Consider the following 23569-nt stretch of genomic DNA (forward strand, 5'->3'; position numbering starts at 1 on the left):
GACTGGTTTCGCAACTTTTTTTACCCCTCATTTTCAAGATAGCCAACCTTTCACAATCAATTATGTTTAATGCCAACCTAATTTATTATTTCTGTTTAAGTAAAAATATTACAAATATGAGCTTCACAACTTATGTATAGTTTACATGTATGACAATCTTGAAAGTCTCAGTAAAATGACAACTACATGCAGGACACCTATATTATACATTATATTTGTGCAATCGTCTGTTTACTGAAACTGAAAATAAATTATTGTATTAAATGAAGTAAGCCCTCTTACTGTCAAAACCTGTGCAACACCTTATAAGAAAAACATTTTCATTTGATTGGACAATCAATTCAATAGAGCACTGTACACGTCTAAAATTACTTATGATTTAAGTGGCTAGTCCGTCATTGGAAAATTTTAATTATTCTCATTCATCTCTCCCACCCTTTTAGAAAAGGAAAATTTTCGCGTGGATAACGACAACATTTTAATTGTTACAATTGTTTTCTTTCTTCTTCCGTTTAACCTCCTCCATTCCTATAGACTTACAATCCAGTGCGGTGTAGAGGAAGGTATGTAGCAATGGACCGACACTTGACAGGCACACGTCACAGGTCTCCCTGACCATGTGGTCAGCATGGTGTAGGGCCATTGCCGAGATAACACAGGACAGCACATGAAAAGGGACAAATACCTAGTCCCATGGATAGAAGATAAATCTCTCATTACCAACACTAGAATTGAACCATTGGCCCACTTCATTGAAAAGCAAACACACTACCGGTATCCATATAGCTACGACAGACTAATTGTCACAATTGAGTGTTTAAACAGGAGCGTCATTTCAGTTTTTGCTTAGGAGTAGGCAAGTTTTTTTAGAGATGATCTTATAGGGTATATCTTGTGGTGCACGACCTTTCTATTTCCTCTGAAATGAACTTTACCTTCCCAAATTGGGGTAAACTTGACCGCTGGGTTAACTTGACCATAAGAAATTAACTGAATGGCATTGTTGCTTTGACACATGACATTTGTTTCTTGTGATTGGCTATGCAGCCAAATTAAAAAAAAATTAGTCTGTCTAAAATTTTCGATTTCGTTTGCCAATATTCTATTGGAGCAAAATTTTAAAAGAATAAATTTAGAAAAACCGGTAATGCATAAACACTACTTGTAAAAGCCACTCCTAAGTGTAACTGAAAACATTTATTGCACCTGTCGTCGGTTATTTAAAAAACCTGATGACATTCCCTAGCCAAACCAGAGCTGAACATATACCCTAACATCTGTAAACAGTAAAGTCACATCGCGAATTCCGAAAGATATGGGTTTGGCTGCACACACAGTCTACTGCAAAGAGTTACTTACTTACAAAAGGCTTTTAAGGAACCTGCAGGTTCACTGCCACCCTCACATATGCCACCATTGGTCCCTATTCTGTGCAAGATTAATTCAGTCTCTATCATCATATCCCACCTCCCTTAAATCCATTTTAATATTATCCTCCCATCTATGTCTCGGCATCCCCAAAGGTCTTTTCCCTCTGGCCTCTCAACTAACACTCTATATGCATTTCTAGATTCGCCCATACATACTACATGCCCTGCTCATTTCAAACGTCTGGATTTAATATTCCGAATTATGTCAGGTGAAGAATACAATACGTGCAGTTCTGCATTGTGTAACTTTCTCCATTCTCCTGTAACTTCATCCCTCTTAACCCTAAGTATTTTCCTAAGAACCTTATTCTCAAACACCCTTAATCTCTTTTCCTCTCTCAAAGTGAGAGTCCAAGTTTCACAACCATACAGAACAACCAATAATATAGCTGTATTATAAATTCTAACTTTCAGATTTTTTGACAGCAGACTAGATGACAAAAGCTTCTTAACTGAATAATTACAGGCATTTCCCATATTTATTCTACGTTTAATTTCCTCCAGAGTGTCATTTATATTTATTACTGTTGCTCCTAGATATTTGCATTTTTCCACCTCTTCGAAGGATAAATCTCCAATTTTTATAGTATTTCATTTCGCACAATATTCTGGTCACGAGACATAGTCATATACTTTGTCTTTTTTGGATTTACTTCCAAACCTATCACTTTACTTGCTTCATGCAAAATTTCAATATTTTCTAACGTTAATAGAAAAAAAAAAGAGTTGAAGCAAGTTTGGGAGGGGCAGTGCCCTCCCATGCCCCCTCATAACTCCGCCTATGCCTGAAAATATTAACATCTAATTGTGCAGTATATTAAATCACCAGATTTTCTAATGTATTCCTATTGGGACAAGACACTGCCGGATGATATGCCATTGTTACAATTTCCTGAATTAGCCCCAACAAATCTCGTCTTTTATTTCTTAAGCATTTATAATAGTGGAATATTTTAATATTAGAGGTACAGTTCTAACAACGTTTTTAGTATTACTGCTCAGTTATTTGTTTTAATCTTAAACTCTGGTTCTGCATACTGCAGATAGATGGCAGCACTGTGATTCATTTTCAAGTTGCACACCACTTCAGCAGTGCTACACTATGCATGATGTGATCTGTGGCGTGGCTAACGAGATCTGTGGAGAAATACGTCATGTACTAGGGTGAATGAACATGTGAGTGTTCGTGTTAGTGTAGTGTATGGAATGAGCGAGGATAATGATGAAGTTCATTTTTAAGGATAGAAAGAATGCAAAAAACCTCGTGCTCGAGGTTAATTCACAAACGAGAAAAAAACTAATTGGAAAAAAGATAAAAATTAGATGGAATATGTGCAACAGTGAGGATTATGTTGAAGTCAATAGGTGCTTTAAATGTAGCAAGTGAAGTAGATAGGTATCGCATGTAAGCACATATGTACACACAAGTAAGAAATGACCTCAAAAACGGAATTGGGAAGGAAGGTGGAAAATGGTCAATAACAAAAACTTCAATGGTAAATGTTCATAATACAGAATTTCTTAAGTTTGCCAACAGTATCGATTTCCAGCTTCTGTGATACATCCTTTTAATTTTTTGCGTCTTAGAAGCAAATTACATATCATTATTATTAGTATTGCTTTATATTATTATTTAAATATTTCCACTTTACATTATTATTTTTTTTAACTAATGGCAGGCATTTTACTTCAGTCATTCACACAAGCGCCCCATCTACTGGATGACTCGCCGAAGCTTGTAGTTCTTTCAGCCATCACGAAGGCATTGTCCTTGGTGCATCGTATGATGGTTAATGGAGCAATGCTGGAATACTGGTAGGGGAAACGAGAGTACTCTGCGAAAACCTATTCCTGCCTAGCCAATGTGACCTGCTGACAAAAAAAGGTTGGAACGCTGCTCTATATAAAATAGACTTGACATAAATATAACTATGGTATTACATGACAATAAAAACCCGCCACCTAACAGATGAAAGGAAATCGAAGTGTGGAAGACAACAAAAAAAAAACACAATCTATGACTGTCCAATTGGACAATGAAAAACAACATTTCGAAACTAGTCAGCCAGGTAATTACCTAAAAATTAACACAGTAAAGAAGTTGAATAGTTAATCAATGATATATAAGTGTTAAAAGTATATATAGAACAATGAAAACAATTTATGAGGTATATATAATTCTACTGTCATGCATTTTAACACAGTTTATTACACCATGACAGTCGAGAGAATAAAGAAATGACAATAAAGTCTAAAAAGGGTTATAATTTAGGCTTATTACGAGATGCAATACTGTCTTCGTGAATCAACGTCATTTTAAAAATGCCATAGGGTATCTCGGTGGCAACTCGTGATATTTTTTGTATGTAGGATATGAGATTGACGACTGATGACCAAGACAGAAACTAATATTAATAACAATATAATAGTAACTTAATAATAATAATAATAATAATAATAATAATAATAATACTTACTGGCTTTTAAGGAACCTGGAGGTTCATTGCCGCCCTCACATAAGCCCGCCATTGGTCCCTATCCTCAGCAAAATTAATCCATTCTCTATCATCATATCCCACCTCCCTCAAATCCATAATAATAATAATAATAATAATAATAATAATAATAATAATAATAATAATAATAATAATAATAATAATAATATAATGGTAATAATAATAATACCGGTAATAATAATAATAATAATAATAATAATAATAATAATAATAATAATAATAATAATATATTAGTAATAATAATAATAGAGCACGCAAAATCAATAGTCTTTGACTCACCATTCTGGAACTGGGTCTGCAGAATCTCGGGAACAGTCCGAAATCGAATGCCACAAAGTGGTTCCTTCATCTTTGGGATCAAGTTATAATCACAGGAACTTAAGTCCGGTGATTATGGTGGATGGAAAAGCACTTCCCAATCCCAGCGATGGTACAGATCAGCTACAGTGTGTGCCATATGCGCCCAAGCATTATCCTGCAAAATGTTGGGAGGCAGCACAATCGTATGCGATAATTCTATCTCTTGGCCTAACTCACGTATCGTCTGACGTCGATCTGTGTCTAACAGCGCGGCAATAGCCTGCACTTACTCGTCACTGACACTAGGGCGACTTGTGGCTGAGCCACATCTGCCTTGCTTTCACGTCCCTCATTGAAAGCTCTAATACACCTCGCCACTGTTCTGTATGGTAACACAGTTTCCCCACATGTCTCAACAAGATCTTCATGATATTGTCTTGCTGTGCGACCAAGGGCACATTGAATTTTCAACCAACTTCGCTGTTCCTGTTTTGTGAACATGGCAAATGCACAACAGTTTAGATCAGTAACTCACACAAGACTATCTTCTTCTTGCCACAGTGCATGCACTTTGAGTCAGAAGGGAAAGTCCATTTACTGTGAGATAGGTTAAACATAGACTAGTATATGGTAGAAGTGAGAATAATAAAGTCCACCTCGTTTCGCTTCTACAGCAGTGTTTCCACTATTAAAGTTCCAACCCACATAGTTTTCCGGTACCGTAATTTAACTAAGTTTAAAACGAAAATTAAATTACTGGTGAAAACTATTTTGCACATGTGAAATTTAGCTACAAAATTCCTTCTGCGAACAACTGAATCCTACTACATGAGTACATTAAAGTATTTTTTCTGTGAAAGCAGAGATTATAAATACATACTACTTTATTGTGAAACAGAATTCATTTATATTTAAAAATATTAATTTTATTGTAAACTCATTTTTGGTAAAACTAAGTGTACAGATTATTAGCTTCTCCTCTATCATCATCACTTACATTTCAATGGCAATTGGCTTTCCTTCTCTCACCAGTATCTACTCTCACATGATCTCAGTTATTGTAGGTTTTTTTTTTATTTTAGTAGGTTATTTTACGACACTTTATCAACATCTTAGGTTATTTAGCGTCTGAATGAGATGAAGGTGATAATGTCGGTGAAATGAGTCCGGGGTCCAACACCGAAAGTTACCCAGCATTTGCTCATATTGGGTTGAGGGAAAACCCTGGAAAAAACCTCAACCAGGTCAGTTATTGTAGAATATCCCACATTCGCTGTAAGCTGACTCCCATAGCAATCTGTACGCTGAAGGTTTTACTTTCATTTATTTCTTTTAATGTTCGTTGCTTTTAAATTCTCTGTAAATGGACAAACGGAATTACAAATAAACCTGTGTTGGAAAGAGTGCCTGAAGAAAAAATATGCTGAAACTGATCACTTCACTGGTGTGAAGGATACACTGCAAGGAATGGTGAACGGGAGAAGAGTTTGGGGTGGGAGAAGGTATCAGATGATAGACGACATTAAACTGGATCATATGCGGAGACAAAGAGGAAGACAAAAAAATTTAAGAATGCTGAGTTTGCAGTGAAAGACCTGTCCTTGGACAGAAAACTATGAATGAATAAAAAGGTAAAGATGTCCCCTATACATGCAGTTCATGCGCATGGGGGGCATGGAGGTAGAGTTCCATGCTTTCTTGATAGTGGCACTAGAATAAAAAAAATGTGGTCGGGAAAACTTTCGAACAGCTATTTTGCGCTCGGGAAAAACCCGGTACTCAATTTAATAAGAGACTGAGTGAATTTTGGGGCCGTTCTGGAAGTTTGGCAATGAGAAAACTCCGACACTACCCGGAATCAAAACCCGGACCTTCCAGTTCGTTTTAAATCCTTTATAGCTTCATTTATTCTTTCTATATTTCCACATCCAAATCTTGCCATGTTTCCTTAGCACTCTGTAGGCCTACTATAACCGCTAATAACTTCCAGAGCAATAATAGTACTGGTAATATAATAATGAGAGGAATAGAAAGCTCCTTGCAATGAAACTAATGTAGGATAAAATACTATCAAATATCAGTTGTTAGCACCATGCTTTTGACTATCAGTGTAGTGTAGTTCTCATTGGTAATTTGAGTTCTAATAAGCGTGTTCATTGGCTGTACCTTATATTTATATATATATATATATATATGCAACGCAATAACACGTTTTCTTGAAATAACTTACGTTCTAAATTTTAAATGCTTTAACTGTTTGTTTGTTCTGACTTTTCAAGTGTTTGAAGTCATAAATATTTTCTCTCTGTAATTGCCTGTAATTGCAATGTAACTTATTTTATAGCAGAGCTGTATTGTTTTGTATTTATTTACATTCCTTAGTATTCATAAATCGCTTCACAGCTAGAATATGGAACATGCCAAATGAAAAAGAAAATCTTAATACTATAAAGTATTAATTATAGTCACAATCTAGTTGAAATAAATACAGAAGAGTTTTAGAAATAATCTACTAATACAACACAAAGTTTTACTATCATACTTAATACAAGACAGAAATATTCATGAAGCGTTGTTGAATGTCATGAATTCACTTACAGAATAGAAGGCATGAGAAATAAGGTAATTCTTTAATTTGGTCCTAAATAATCTTATGTTTTAAGTTTGATTTTTTATATCCATTGGGAGGCTATTAAAAATTTTTACTGCCATATAAGGCACTCCTTTTTGACAGCACGATAGACTTGCTGATGGAGTATGAAAGTCATTTTTTGACGAGTATTTATGCTATGAACTGTTGAATTAGTTACAAAGTTTTCACGATTGCATACGAGAAGTTTATTGAAGAAAAAAATATACTGACAAGCCCTGAGCATTATTTGTAGTTTTTTGAAAATGGTCCTACACAATTCCCTAGATTTGGCACCCTCTATTATTCTAATTACTCTTTCTTTTTTTGTAATAGACAGGGTGTGAATTAAGATTTCTGATGGGGGGGATAGAATCCTAAATAGAGAATACCGTACATAAAATTATTATTATCCTCATTCAATACAGCTCAACGCTTGGTCGCACTGAGTTGCTTGTCTCGCATCTTGATCATAATAATAATTATATCCCTGAACAGGCTTAAGATAAGATGTGTAATTCTTAAGTTATTGATTGTTGCCAGCTTGTTGGTGATGATAATATTATTTTCTTTGCTTACTTTGTACTTTATAAAGTACAGTACATATACTCGTATTAAAACAATTATATTTTGTGAGGGGGGATAGAAGTTATCCCTGGCAAGGATGTTAATATGAATTTATGAGAGGGGGATAACTTGCCATTCCCCTCGTTAATTCGCACCCTGGAAGAGTGTGAATTAAGATTTCTGATGAGGGCGGATAGAATCCTAGATAGAGAATCCATACATAAAATTATTATTATTATCCTCATTCGATACGGCTCAACGCTTGGTCGCACTGAGTTGCTTGTCTTGCATCTTAATCTTAATAATAATTATATCCTTGAGCAGGCTTAAGATAAGATGTGTAATTCCTAAGTTATTGATTGCTGTCAGCTTGCTGGTGATGATACTACATCAATATTATTTTCTTTGCTTACTTTATACTTTATAAAATATACTCGTATTAAAATAATAAAATTATATTTTGTGAGGCGGGGATAGAAGTTATCCCTGGCAGGGATGTTAATGTGAATTTATGAGAGGGGGATAACTTTCCAACAGGGGGGGGGATCCCCCATCCCCTCCCCGTTAATTCACACCCTGTCTGTAGGGCTACTTGAAATCCAGAGTGTACCACAATAAACTCAACGATTTGTTAAAACTGAAACAAAGAAACAGAAATTAGATGCGCCTGAGCAATTCAATTAATTAATGTGCGAAAGACATTACTTAAATTTCATGGCAGACTGAGACATTGTTTGGCAGTGCGGAAGAAAGAGAAGTTCCACTGATAACTAGTGTGTTGATGCAGTCCTGCAGGCTTCTGCACAATCCCCAAAGAAGTCAATGAGGCAATGTTTTCTTGAGATTGATATCAGGAAATCCAGTGTTCATCGAATTTTGCGAGCTCAAAAATGAAAGCTTTACATTTCGAGACTTGTCCATGCACTAAATGGAGGATGACCCAGATAGACTGGAATTTTATGAGTGTTCTTGAACATGTATGATGAAAGGGAAGATTTTCAAGAATTAATTGTTTGGTCAGATGAAGCCACATTTTAAACTAAATGGCACAATTAACCGCTCAATTGTTGGAAACCACGATTCCACGTCTTAATGACCTCTTTGAGAATGAAAATGAGTTTTAATTTCAACAAGACGGGGCTCCAGCTCACTTTCATGTCAATGTGAGGAATTTTCTCGATCGCACACTCAATCAGAGATGGATAGGACGAAGAGGAAGTGCTGCAGAGTTCCCACCTCGATCTCCGGATTTAACCCCTCCAGACTTCTACCTGTGAGGAGCTCTAAAGGACACAGTGTATCACAAAACCACAAACATCGGAGGAACTGAGAGTTCAGATTGAACATGCCTGTAATGATATTCCATTAGTAACAATCCAGTTGGTATGTTGCTCTGTTGTACGTCGTTGTTGGGAGTGTACTGTGACGGAAGGGGGTCATTTTGAATATGTACGGGCTTAAGGAATACAAAACTGCAAAAATCGTATTTCTATCTCATCTCGTTGCTGAGAAATAGTGTTTCAAAATTTGTATACATCAATTTGGGACACTCTGTATATATCAGTGTCTTGGATGAACAATACTAATAAAGAAGTTTTAGGAATATATTTATGATGATCGCTTTCACATGTTAAATGTAAACTAAGTCTGTAAATACCTATTTGACTAGTTTAAGCTTAGTAGTAGCCATCTTCAGAATTGGTGAGGTCCTTGCATCTTCCATTTTCGCCACTTGTTTTGCTCGAGTACAAGTGACTTACTGGTTTTGCTGGTAGGTGCGTATGTGTTAGGTAGTGTGGAATTAAATGGTGTGTGTGTTCTGAAATTCAGTTGTGTATTGAGGATTTGTTGTGAGTTTTATGTGTACCGGTAAATACAGTAAAAGCCCTATACAGTGTGGTCCACGAGGAAAGTATGTCCCCCAGTAAAAAACATAAAATATACAATACATTTATGGAAATCAATCTTAAAAAAAAAAAAAAAAAAAAAAAAAGAAGAAGAAGAAGAAATCAATGTACAAGAAAATACTGCAGAGCGTTTCTGCAGTATAATGTGCTGCCTCAGTGACATATTTGCACAAAATCATGTGCAGAAGCTCAGTTCTTAAAGACAATCTGATGTTGTTTGATAGACTGACTCAACAAGCATGGAAGCAATGACCTTCAGTGACACACACATGTCCTCTTTGTTTAACAGTACAATAAATACAAATGCAGTTTGGAATTGTATTTATTGCACCTTGTATAAAGCCAAAAATATGCCCCAACATTTCGTACAATATTGTGTCAAGGGCAAGCATTTCTTCATGCAATGGTGACAATGAACTGAAGTTGGAAAACTAATGGAATGATGACTGGGGAAATAGTACTTCCAGAAAACGTGTCTCAATACCAACTTTGTTTACTACAAATTCCACACTGACTCATGGAGATTTCAGGTCGGGCTTCTCTTATTGACGCATAATGCACCCTGCTTCTTCGGATAATATCTTTTTTAAACGATTACTGAAATGTGAAAGAGCCAGCATTCTTTAACCATATCCGACGAAGATGAAATAATGTATATAATATTTTTTATTAACAATCATATTCTTCCAAAAACGTTAAATTCAGTATGCACTTTAATATACGAGCATTTTATTCAAGTCTATGCTTGTATGAAAATTAGAATTATATTAATATTAATTTACGGGTAAAAACTATTTAAATTATACACTCTATAGAAACACAATATGTTCCTGAACTAATTTGTATTGATTTCTTCTTGATTTTAAGACAAACCACAACATTTTACACACAGCATCTGCACATATCTAAACACACTCTTAGAATCTGACCAGTAATTAAAAATATAGTACAATAAAAAATAAATAGAAGTCAATTAAAACATTTAAGGTTAATTTTAATTTAATCATTAAACTCTAAGATGAATGGACACTGAACGCCTCTGATACATTTAGATTTGCCCTGTTAAAGTATACTGAAGTGAAATAAAAGAATTTTAACATTTTAGCATAATTTTCACTTAACCAATAAGTGAATGGTCAGATTACTTAAGATGTCTGTTTATCCTCCTGAGCCCTACGATATTTGTTGTTGCATTTTTAAAGTTAAACATAATTTCTACATTTCAAAAAAAAGTCGCTGAAATGAGGAAAAATTCTGCAGGTTACAGTTAGGGCACAAATGCAGGTATATTATATTATACTTCGGGTCTCTGCACATACATCTTATATCATAATCACATATGAAGTATGGTATAGCAGTATACTATACTCTTAGGAGACTATATTCAAGGAAGGAAAATTAATGGTTAGTGAAAAAGAAAGTAATTTCTAAATCATAACTCATTGTGTACTGATCTGTAGCCAATGAGATTGGCCACATTTTGAAAATCTCTGTTTATTTAGCCTACGAATTTTACATAAAGACAGTAACACATGTTGATGTCATCCACATTATAGGACTGGGTCATATTTTTTAGCTTTTTAACGTAATGTTTCTTGTGAGTTTTTGTATGCATAAATACATGAGGGCTGGCAAGCTGTTGGGACTGTTTTCTGGTTGAAATCTATAATGGCAGAGCTTTCGTCGTATCATGCAGCCATTTACAAACATAAATGTGGCAACATGAATTTCAATATATTGGGGGAGATTTTAGATTGATTTCTTGTTCTACATCACAACACCACATAATAATTTGAACAAAGTGTCTTCTTGCTCTATACATTTTTTTTCACTTATCTATGAAGCTACGTATTCACATAAGCTCGCAATCATACTTCTTTGGAATTTGTACATTATCTTCAAGTTGATTCCTATATTTGGCACAAACATGAGCCCATACATTCCAGGAAATGCTAAGTTGACTGCTGGGGGCTGAGACATCCAGTCATGAGCTCGCACTGCAGCCCAGTGCACTCGTTTTACAATGGATTATTCACAAAACAGAACAATATCTATGGCAGCTATCAAAGTTTTACATATTATGTACATGTATCACATATTTAAGGTACTGTATGGACTGGCAATTTTCTGCGAGTTCCAAAATACCTCCGATAATAATTAGTTCTCGCCATTTTGTAACACAGTAATAATGAAGTGCAACTTCTCAAGTCTGCATACAAAATGTCACCAACCAGCTTTACAATACCTATCCATTTACACAGTTTTAAATTACACAGACAAAATTTTGGAATCTCTACTTAACATCCATGAAAAATGACTGATACGTCTCGTGAAAAAATAAAAGAAAAGGAGAGAGAAAGACAACTTAATATAATAAGTACATTAGCACCATTCCTACCAACAGTCACAATACCTGGTGTCATATCTGTTGCAATATCAACATTGTAGAAGAGAATAAAATATAATGATGCCATAATAGAGACACAAAACTATATTGTTTTCTTCGTAACATATTGTTCAGTCAGCACATTTTGGGAATAATAAATAATCTGCAATTATGTTTTTTTTTAATTCCTTTGTATAACATGCTTGAAGTACTACTGGCCATCTGAACCCTTCCCCAAGAAATTCACAATTTGTAGGGTAATAAGGCTTGAAGACAACATTACAACTGGGTGGGGTATATATTGTAAGGTTTTTTCCTTGTTGGTATTCTGTAATAACCTTTTCTTTTCTTATTATAGTTTAAAACAATTTCGTAATGTGCATAATTTTTAAGGTTATGGTTTATGACAGTACATATCACATCCTACCTTGACAGTTCAGTCGAAATATCAATGTACAGAGCTCATGCTGTACACAACTCTTGAATCTGATGTCCTCAAGTGAAGCCTGTTGGATTTAAGATAATACTAGAAATGCACTCTCAGTTTATGGCAGGCTGGGGAACCAAAGATATGTAAGATAATGCCCATTCGTAGCCTTTGAATAATGCATTATCATACACTAGTGAGAGGAGTATTGCATTTGTGGCTTTGTTCTACATTTTGATTACACTAACATTATATAAATAATAATAATTAATAATCATAATAATAACTACAAATATAATACACCACAAAAATAACTTAAAATAAAATATTGCATCCGAATGAAATTAACGCTGTCGAAAACTGCCGTTAAAAAAAAAAAAAAACAAGTCCGTACAAAACTATATTACACGTATTCACTTATTTATTGTAGTTGGGTAGATACTTGAGTTCTCAGTTTTCTTACAAATATATTTATTTTGTAACCAGCTTTCCTCGAAGCAAACAAATCTTATTGTTTCCTGTATCTGAACTGAGTGTCATGAAAATTAACATCGCGCCGGCGCGATAAGTTACTCAATAAATAACGTCAATACAAACTGTCCTAATCTAGGACTTCACTTTTAACAATTGTTGGATTCAAATTTCTTTCAGTGTTTATGAAGAAAGCAGTGAAGAAATTCTACCTTTTTGTTACAATAATAACAAAAATAATTTATCTACCCAGCCATTTCAATATGTAATTCAGCATAAACAACTTTGCGGATCAAATGAAATATTTTTATATATTGCCACTGAGTTCCATTCTCTCACTTTATATTTATGATTCTAATCTTCTATGTCCAACAACTGATGAACGATAAGCAAACACAATATTATAATTGCATTTCGTAGACATTAGAAAAAAAGGTAGCCTACTCGGTCTAAGTCCCAATGGAAAACATCAGTGGTGTAAAATTGGATTTACCTTGAAAATGTAGGTACCTTTCAAACGTGATGATTTGAATGGTGAAAACATTTGATTCTTATGCTATCTGGAGTTGAACGTAACTCTGTTTTGAGGATAGAGCTGTGAAATGAAAATATTCTGAGAATGACAAACGCAAAAATAATGATATTTACTGAGGAGTGAAAAAAAGGAACCAAGCTTATAGCTTCACAGAGCACAATTGTCAGCATCCTTTTTAACTTCACACCATGGAAAATCATGGCACATTGAATTTTTATCACAACCTAAGGATAACACGTTACTGTATGTTAAAATGGCACGAGCAAATTCGCCCTAAGACCTTCACAAAGTATTAGTGGAGGATGAAGATTCTTGTGTGTCCTTGTGATGTTCTTCTGTATAAGATGGTGCTGTGATCGGCGCAGTGGCTTGTGGGAACACAGACATTATTTTGCTATGGTTGTATTTTTATAAATAACTTAAATATTTGATATCAGTGCACTGTGAAACCGAACCCATCACAATCCATACATCTTCTTTCTTCTACATTATCAAGTTCTTGCGAACCAGACTTTCAGCAGCTTGAAAGTAATTCTAGGAAAGAGAGTTTAAACAATCCGGTAAGAATTAACTTGTTCACTGCCTACTGAAACAGTACCGTTATGTGACGTGTACAACTTACTGATTTTATTATGAAACTGACCAAGAGTCCAACACCATACACTTAACACGTGCAAGATGCAGAAAAGTGAAAGACTGGCAAATTGGCCACAAACTGATCCATTCATTTTTGTAACACGACATGCTATGGCTTATTAGAATCGGGTAAAAATACATACCTCTAAGGTATATATATTTTAAAAGGCTACTGTTATTTCTTACAGAAGCGTTAATTACTAACACCATAACAGAGTAGTCAAAATTTACTTGTATTCAACAGTCTCACAGCAATAAACAGATTTGAATACTGCATAAATTTCTCACTTGAATACAACTGATGAATGTAATCTTGGATATCCTTACAGTAATTCAGTCAATTTTCCACGATGCCAATACTAAAAAATATATATATATGAAAAGCCAGTAGATAAACGTTAAGTAAGGAATATGTTTTGTACTTCTACAAAATTCTTGAGTTATATTATGTATCTTATTCTGACACATACTTTGGTATTCTTTAAAAAAATAGTAACAATACTGATATAAAATACAATAAAAACAATATGATATATTTTAAAACTATGCACTTCCTGGAGATATATTTTTGAAATACCTCTGTGTTGTTACTCGAGACAAGAAAATTATCTACATTATTATAGTCCATCCAAAATTAGAAAGGGATGGATAATTTTACCATTTTACATGAACTTCGTTTAACAACTTAAACAATCAATGAAACACAATGTCAGAAATAATGGATTGCCGTAGAAACAGCATACGTACCCGATACTACAGAACTTTGGTTCGTAATGACAAGTGTGTTTGTGCTCCAGTGTGGCAGTTAGTTTCATTGTTACTTTTCAGTTCCATTTCTACTATCATAATTATTGTTGCAAACTTAGTTGTTGTTTTAGTGTGTAACAAAGTGATTTAATGTAATTTATAACATTCATATTATTGTGCTGAGTATTTTTCACACTGTCGAATTTATGGAGTTTTAAATTAAATTAAAATACAATGTATAATGCCTAGTCTTACGGAATTTTTAAATTAATAATACGACAGTGAACAACGACTTTTGTCATTATTATTATTATTATTATTATCATTGCTGCTGCTGCTTCTGAAGCAAATGTGATAGAAATTTAGAGTTCATGTAAGCTGCTCAGTTCTGACATCTGGTTGGAAACAAAGAATGCGAGCTGCTGTACAATTTGACAACACTATTTCCTTATAGTGTGAAATGGACTAACCGGAGGGTTTTTCCTAAAGAGTGATGTTAATTCTCATGATGTGGCCACAAAAAAGGAGAATGCAAACTTTCCATTCAGCATAAATTTTCACGGGCCTAATAATAATCCGTGGTGTCAGCCCTTGAAGGGCCCAGACCGACCAGCCAGCTGCTGGTCTCACGTTCACATGCCGAAGAAGAGGTGGACGATCATCCAACCAGAATGGAGGTATTGTGTAGTTAGCACGATGATCCCCCCCCCCCACCCATTACAGCTGGCTTTCGCAACTGGATTTCGCTACCTATCGTAGTCCTCAAGTGCATCATGATGCTGGGTGAGCACCGGTCCCATACACTGGCCGAAATTTTATGAAAAAATTTCTTCTCCCCTGAGGACTCGAACCAGCACGCATCTCATAATGAGAGTTCTAGGCAGGATGCCTTAGACCACGACACCATGGCGTGGACTGCACGGGCTTAAAACAGACCAATTTTAGTTCCAATTTTTTACAATAAAATTACATATCATATTTCTGTTTCACAGAAAATATGCAGGACAGTGTTTCAAGTTACAACGCAAATTAAAAACTTTTTAATTTGACCAGTAATTAGCTACTCCTCTGCATCTTGCTGTGTTCTGACAATGATACCTGTTGCTAACGTTACTAATATGCTACTCTCTACCAGGGTGATGATAGAGGCAGCCGGCACAGCCATGTTTCTCCATATCTTGCCGGAATCAGTCTGTGTACTCAGTCATCATCGTGATGTCTGCCACCGGGACTCCCATCAAATGCCACCGATATGGACGTGTCAGGAGAGAAATTGAGCACATCCGTTGGAGAGAGACTATCAGGTGGGTAGTAGAATGGCCCACTCCCACCTGTTGAATGTTCTGAGGAGCTCGGTCCTGCTCCATTAGTTGAAGGGGAAGAAGGACGCCCAGAGCCTGAGGTCCCAGGTGAAGCCATGTCATGTGGTAGGAAACTCATATCGGGACCACCTTCTCGACACCAGAGCTGCCTCATTTCTTGGCGCCTTTGTCGCATCAGTGACTTGTACTCCGAGATCCTCATCTTCTTTCCATCCACAATGCATGTTCGCTTGGGTCGTGGTCGATACCTGTAGTCGGGATGTTTCTCCATGTGGAGCTTTGATAATCTGGACTGTTCTTCATAAAATGGCTGCTTCTCTGCATTTGACATAGCTTTCCAGCGAGCACCTGGAAATCATTTCGTAATTCAGATAATTTATTTTACTCTTGATAGTGATATAGGAGACAAATGAATTATATTTAAGGTGTTGGTTAACAAAACTGAAAGAAGAATATGAATAGCGAAATATACGAAAGTTTTAAGTTTTAAACAAGAGTTAACGTGAACAAGAAACAATGACAATAATTGTGTCTACTTAGATGACTAAATATGTAATACGAGACGCGTCCATAAAGTAACTTTCCCACTCGTCCCACAGCTAGCAAACCATATGTTGCGCGAAGCGACTGCATGTACGTGATAGAGTAATGTCCTGACATGGTGCATGTGCTAGTGGAACTTCCTGAGTGCTCTCAGTAGCTTCGTTGCATTGGTTGAAGATGGACGTTCCTATTCCAGCTCCCGCCGCATGAAGTGCGGTCAGTGATAAAATTTTTGAATGCACAGGGCATAGCGCCGATTGAAATTGATCGTCAGCTATGCCAGGTCTATGGGCAAGCAGATGGTGCGTTGCTGCTGTAAACAATTTTCAGCAGGACGCCAAAATGTGCATGACGAGGAGCGCAGTGGGAGGCCAACCATCATCACAAACGACCTTGTGGAGCAACGCACCATCTGCTTGCTCATGACGTTAGGCCCATAAACCTGGCACAGCTGACGATCAATTTCAGTCGGTGCTGTGCCCTGTGCATTCAAAAACTTTATCACTGACTGCACTTCATGCAGCGGGAGCTGGAATAGGAACGTCCATCTTCAACCAATGCAACGAAGCTACTGAGAGCACTCGGGAAGTTCCGCTAGCGCATGCGCCATGCCAGGACATTACTCTATCATGTACACGCAGTCGCTTCGTGCAACATATGGTTTGCTAGCTTAGGACGAGTGGGAAAGTTACTCATACTTTATTTAGGAGAGACGAACATTTTCATTAAGATACTGGTCAGGAAATTTATTAGATGAGAGTCGATGCTGAAAGATTTTCTCCTTTGCATTTGTGACCCAACTTAAATTAATAGAAATACCAATACAATTGAAAGGCTGATAGCAAAAACCGGACATGTCCAAAAATTTCAATTTTGAGCATAGTACAGTTCTTTTCACTTCATTTCAAGCAGCATCTATTGATATAAGTTTCTACAAAACCGGATTTGTGCCATTGAAATGAGTGTTTGAAAGTATAGCGTTTCTGCAAAAAATGGATTAGTCCAATGTCTGTCTAGCAAAAGACGGACAAGTCATAAACTTATCCAGTTTTTGTTAAAAAAATATCATGAAAATGGCATTACTGTAGTCTTCTTTTATTTCATCGCCATAATAGCTGTTATTGTCGGTGTTATTGGTTAAATATTTCGTTTTACAAATGAATGATCAAAATGAACCAGATCCAAAAAAAGCAAGTCATCAGAATAAGGAGAATGTTGAGGTGGCAGAATACGACAATGTGTGGATGTGATGAGTGAAAACACCTGTAATATGAGTAATAATAATAATAATAATAATAATAATAATAATAATAATAATAATAATAATAATAATAATATTTTTATTGATTTGTTTATTGTGTTGTTATTAGAATAATTATTTTTCAATACTTCATATACCTGATGTGCCAAGAATTCAAAGACTAAAGGACACAAATTTAGAAAGAGAAAAATATAAACATAACAATATTGTTTTTCTTGTTTAGGAAATCATGCCAACATTAAGTTTTTTAATTAATAAAACACTTATAAAATATTTGTTTGTATGTTAATACAGTTGACAATATAAATTAAACATGATTTGATATACTTTTTCTCAATTAATATCTGTACAAATAAAATGTTCTGTAAAAAGTGGATATGTCAAAATGTTCCCCCTCCCCCTCCCCAAGAAACCATATAAAAGATCCAGTGAAACTTTTTACCAATGAGAGATATATGAGATACCTATAAAAAATATGTCAGATTATTTTATTGTATGAGAAACGTGAGGGACAGTTTTTTTCCGTCTTCTGAAAAATTTAATATTTTGGACTTGTCTGGTTTTTTCTATCAACCCTTCATTCTTGTCATTGATAAAAATAGGATTTATTAACTGGATAAAATTGTAAAAGAATTCTTGATAACTATTTCAGTAATCATTATTTTTATTTGGTATTTTAATTCCTCTACAATTAGTGAAAAAATTATATTCAATGTTATCAGAATCAGAGATTAATTTATAACTTAAAAGTAGGCTATACAGTCCAACGTATACCTCATTTCACAGCTAAATGATAACAAGAATAAGTAATAACCACCTGACAACTGAGACGTAACTGCTTTCATGTCAGTCATACTTGACAAGGTTATAAAATTCTGCTAAGGAAAGATATACTTTCAAGTTGAAAACAGGAAGGATACAGTGTTTGTTTATATTGACACTCTTAGATAAGAGTTCTACGCAATACATTTTCACCACGATTTATAGAAATATGTAGGTCTAAATTATGGGGGTTAAAGTAGTACGTAAAAATAATACAATATTAATGCAGGTAATAGTGTTTTATACTCATGCATGCATTATTCGTTTAAAGCTACCAGTGCTGATGCAGAGAGTTTCTTTCTTTCTTCCTCTCTCCTCCTTTTTTTTAAAGATTCTATGGAATTTTACATGCATTAAAACAGTGTTACTGCTTTTGTTCTACATACTGTGCTCATAAAGTTGAGAACTGAGGTCTTTCTTTAAAATATAATATTAATGTTTTGCAAAATCTAAAAGATCTATAATTATAATAATTTCTCTCTCAAATACTGAATCTCTCGAATTTCAGTGAATTAGTATTGAAATTGAGGAGTAAGATGCAAGAAGGGCTTGGGAGCATAAAAGAAAGTTTAGAGAAACAAATGTTCAAAGTTTTATTATAATCATGATTTGTAACAATGGCAAAGCTAAAGTGTAAATACTAGGTAGGCTGAAAAATATCTGCTTACCTTCTTTTTATATAGCAGATGTTTCTTATCTATTATGCTTATCTATCAAAATTTTTTGTGACACAGACCTCACAAGAAGATGACGACCACTCATTTTTTCACTCCCAAACAGAATACAGGTATAACAATGTAACTTATTTGTTTCAGAGCACCCTATTAGCCAAAGATATTTCTCATACCATGAAAATTGAAAATTTCTATTTTGTCTTTCTTCATCCGCTATTTTAATATGTAAATGTGGTGTCAATCTCCTAACTCTGTAAGTACATTTTATTTCATACGACCAACTTGAAAAAACTACTTCTCTTTCTACAAAATAATAATGATCTCAATGTTCTCTCAGTATGAACTATTTAATACAAAATTAATACGTAACATACACATGCATGCACTTTTGAGTAAACTAACACTCAAAAACCCAGCAAATTCACATAACACCAATATAGCACAATGTATTATTGTGACAGTGAGGCTAACACAAGCTGTAATAAATCGATATCCCCTCCATGGTCCCCCCCTCAAGCGTGTAAGTCAAGATCGTCGCCATGTCTTTAAAGAGGCTTCTGCCACAAGCCTAGCAATGAACTCTCCATCCTGGAATGACAGTGAATTTAATATATGGAAGGATTGAAGTGAAATCAAGTGTTGAGATACATCGTTATTACAAACTTATAGCCCACTATTACTAGGTATAATACTGGTAACTAAAATTTTTTGGGTAGGCTAAGCCTCAAAAAAAGCTTCTGCTACAAGCCTCTCACACTGAACTCTTCATCCTGGAGTGACTGCCAACAGTGACTTTAATATATGGAAGGATCGGGGTGAAACCAAGTGTTACGATACATCATTATTACCGGTACAGATTTATGGGCGATACGTAAAATATGTTTTTAATTGATTACTTTACTACGATTTATAACTACTTGGTTATCTAACATCTGAGTGAGGTGATAGTGATGTTAGCGAAATGAGTCCAGGATCCAGCACCGAAAGTTACCCAGAATTTTCTCTTAATGAGTTGAGGAAAACCCCAGAAAAACCTCAACTTGTTCCAACTTAGGATTTGAATGTGAATAAATTGTTCTACACACAACGTTGTCATGCCAAATACCTCTTTTGGTGATATCAGATTCTTTCTGCAGAAAACTGTGTTTTATACAATTAAAAAGTAAAATAAGATTTACCTACCCAATATTTTGGAAATGTTGGAATTATGCATGTCAGGACAAGCTTTCAGAATCTTCCGCCTTTCATCCTTGGCCCATACCATGAATGCATTCATTGGTCGCTTTATATGAGGTTTGTTTTCACTCTCTCTTTTCTGCTGTCTGACTATCTTAGCTGAAAACGAGAAATAAAAATCTTAACCTAAAAGTTGATTAGTAATACAAATTAAAAACACACTTCAGTCACAGTTTAGTATATACAGTCACGAAGCTCAATACGTAATAAATATGCATCCATAGATAGTTGCTAACCACTAGGATTGCTAACATCGTCTCATTACAGACAATGTGAAATAGTACTGGCACAGTCTATTGTTCCTAGCACCCTCACACCTCAAGCTTTGTGACTGTATATACTAGACTGTGCTTCAGTTATATCACGTCTTAGTTTATTTTGTGACTGTAAATCCTGATCACATATAACAGACTGATCAACCCAATACACTTTCAAGACAACTTTTATCAATTTCACTATGCTGCCATCTAGCGACTGCAAAAGAAGTCACGTTATGACCTTGATGGAATTGCATGGAGTAATAGCTTGCAGCTGTACTTCCATCTAGCGGTCGTTACCAAAAAAAAATAATTTCGACAGTGGAGATCCAAATGGTTATTCTCTTTCATATGTGATCAGAGCTATAAATAAGCAACATTTCCGATTAAAATGAACAAGAATTATAAAATTGATGCTATAAGTAACATCAGACTCAGGCCTACTTGCATATATAAATTAGTGATTCAATATTGGTACAATTTCCTGACATTGATACAAATAAAATTGTCTCTTAGCGTTAAGGATAGGAACTGAATGTTTTCAAATTTATATAATATTTTAACTGTTTATAATATATTTCAGTAGACAGCAGCTATGGTATTTGATTCTTAATCGTCTATGTGCTATAGCGTTAATTTAATTTGAACAAATATTGAAAACACATTAAAAGAACAAACATTTTTAGGTCATCAATTTACTTTTGTTTTCAGTGAAAGTGACAGGGGGGAGGAGAGAGAAAACGAGAAATTTGATTTTCTAACATCTTACATTTCTGATAAGGGAGACGAGATTGAAAGGGAATAGCCTATACTGATGTTATTTCAATTTTTAACAGCAAGTCAGGAAATGTTTCATAAAAATGCACGATAATGTAGATACCAATTGAAGATGTAGCACTGACGGTATTAAATTACTTGAGGAATATTATTCCTAACTATGGTATTTATTTTTCTGCTATGTTGGAATATTCAGTATGTTAATTTTGTTATAATGCATTATTGTGCTCTAAAATAACATGCCAGCTTCTCTGATAAGTTTAATGATGTTCATATTTGAAGCCTGTAAATGTTTTAAGCCTTATATTTATTAATAAACAAGAAAGGAACTCAATTTTGTGTTTTAGGATGAATTAGAAATTAGGGTGATAATGGAAAAGAAAAATTTCTGCTTAGCTATATATGTTTCATGTATAGTATATTATCAAGTTCACTAATTAAAACTTAATTTAGTTTTATTGTACTCAAGTGTCAAGCTATCACAAAAAATTATGCAGATGAAAATTCTCAGCTAGAAAATATTATTGGGATGCAAGACGGTAAATGGAGGACATTGAAAGCCAAGAGCATTAGCAAACAACAATTTTATTGTACCGCTCTGCAAACATAACAGCAGAAACAAGTGAAATTTTTATATGGTGGAAAAGCGATATAAACTCTTATCAAGCTTTCAACAAATTTACACTTAAATTATTACTGTACTCAATTATTTCAGTTAATTACTTTTTAAAATTATTAAGAGCTGAGCTTTTACTTTTCAGATGATGAAACTTAAACACCAACCTTTTTCGCTATTTTCTTCTGGCATTTTGTACCCTGGATCAGGACCCCAAACTGTAAACAAGTTTGGAGACATTTAGTTTTATAAAAATCTAAAATAGATTTTATTATTTTCGATTTATAAACTAAATAAAAAATATTCGTATGAATATGTTTCCAAAGACCAACTCGTTGGAGTTTTACACACTGAATTTGTCATTCATACAAATTTTTTTTGAGTAGGTACTGCTATATGATATGACGTCAACAATGACGATTATTTTTTGACATTTGTTTCCTAGAGGAGAAAAAAAAAATACGAAATTTTAAGACAAAAGAAAAATGATTATAAATTCAAGTGACTGAAAATACTGCTCGTAAAGTTCTTTTTTACTTAACGAACTTGTAAAAATTTTTGGAATTTTCAGATGAATTTTATGATTAAGACATAAAAAATGTCAGTCCCCACAGCGACAATGATTACCCGTATCATACTGTTAACTAATCCCACTAAAACATCATGTTTTACTTACTCTGACAATTGACTAATTCAGTATCGTCCTTGCCCGAGCTAAATGGAGATTCATCCCGAGATTTTGAGGAGCCGAGATGCGAGCCAGACAGTGCATACATATGAAGAGGAAAGTGTGGATGTTTCTCAGGTGAGATGAGTCCCTCCTTGCCTTGTGTCATGCCAGGACTTGATGGTAACCCCAATTTACCTACAACATAAGATTATTGATTATTCTTCATGTCACTAAATCGAGGATGTAGTTTGATTGGAGAAAATTTCTGCGTATTCCATTGACACAAGTTTTATACTAAAAGAAAATATGCAGTGAAATTTTTTATGTTCATTATTTTTATGTAGGACTATCTGCAAACGGTAACCAACTATTTTGCAAAATGTAGGAAAGTGAGAGAGGAATTTTAAAACATTTCATATCATAATGTAGTTAATAGTTTCATAAACAAATAGTAATATGGCTTTGTGATGAATACAGCTAAGGTCCGGATTCTGATGATATAAACACTTTTAAAAATGTTCTTAAAACCACTAAAAGTTTCTGTAATTTACAAGAAATCATCCTAAAATTGAATAAGAATTGATTCACTACAGAACAAGATACCAACTTATTTTCTATGTCTTTCATGATATTTCTCAAACTGATCATTCAATAATTTAGTACCTATATTCTAACTTCGAACGCGTAACAGTTGCAGCACTGTTCTGTGAACTGCAGAACATAAATCGAAATAGTAAGAATTTGTGTTACTCTTTGTTATCAAAATAGATTAATTTTAAAGTTGTCATCGATCAAATTATATTTGCAGACATGTGTAGTTGTTTTTAAAATAATGTACGC

The 23569-nt window shown here is 34.6% G+C and overlaps 1 protein-coding gene across 8 annotated transcripts in view; it reads right to left on the reverse strand.

Annotated features, from left to right (window-relative positions):
• Nucleotides 1-10791: 10791 nt before the first annotated feature.
• The window catches only part of LOC138697814 (transcription factor SOX-5-like), a 970705-nt gene continuing 957927 nt past the window's right edge, over nt 10792-23569 (reverse strand). For 7 of the 8 annotated variants that reach the window (XM_069823343.1, XM_069823339.1, XM_069823341.1 and 4 more), the window contains 4 exons: nt 22736-22924; nt 22227-22277; nt 20356-20508; nt 10792-16221 (listed from right to left, as the gene is read on the reverse strand). In XM_069823343.1, the coding sequence (XP_069679444.1) occupies nt 15752-16221; nt 20356-20508; nt 22227-22277; nt 22736-22924 (863 nt within the window). In that variant the 3' untranslated portion in view covers nt 10792-15751. The remainder of the gene's footprint in view (nt 16222-20355; nt 20509-22226; nt 22278-22735; nt 22925-23569) is intronic. The other variant, XM_069823346.1, reaches the window with a different exon arrangement.

Source organism: Periplaneta americana, chromosome 4 (assembly GCF_040183065.1).
Source record: "Periplaneta americana isolate PAMFEO1 chromosome 4, P.americana_PAMFEO1_priV1, whole genome shotgun sequence".
NCBI classification, from domain to species: Eukaryota; Metazoa; Arthropoda; class Insecta; order Blattodea; family Blattidae; genus Periplaneta; species Periplaneta americana.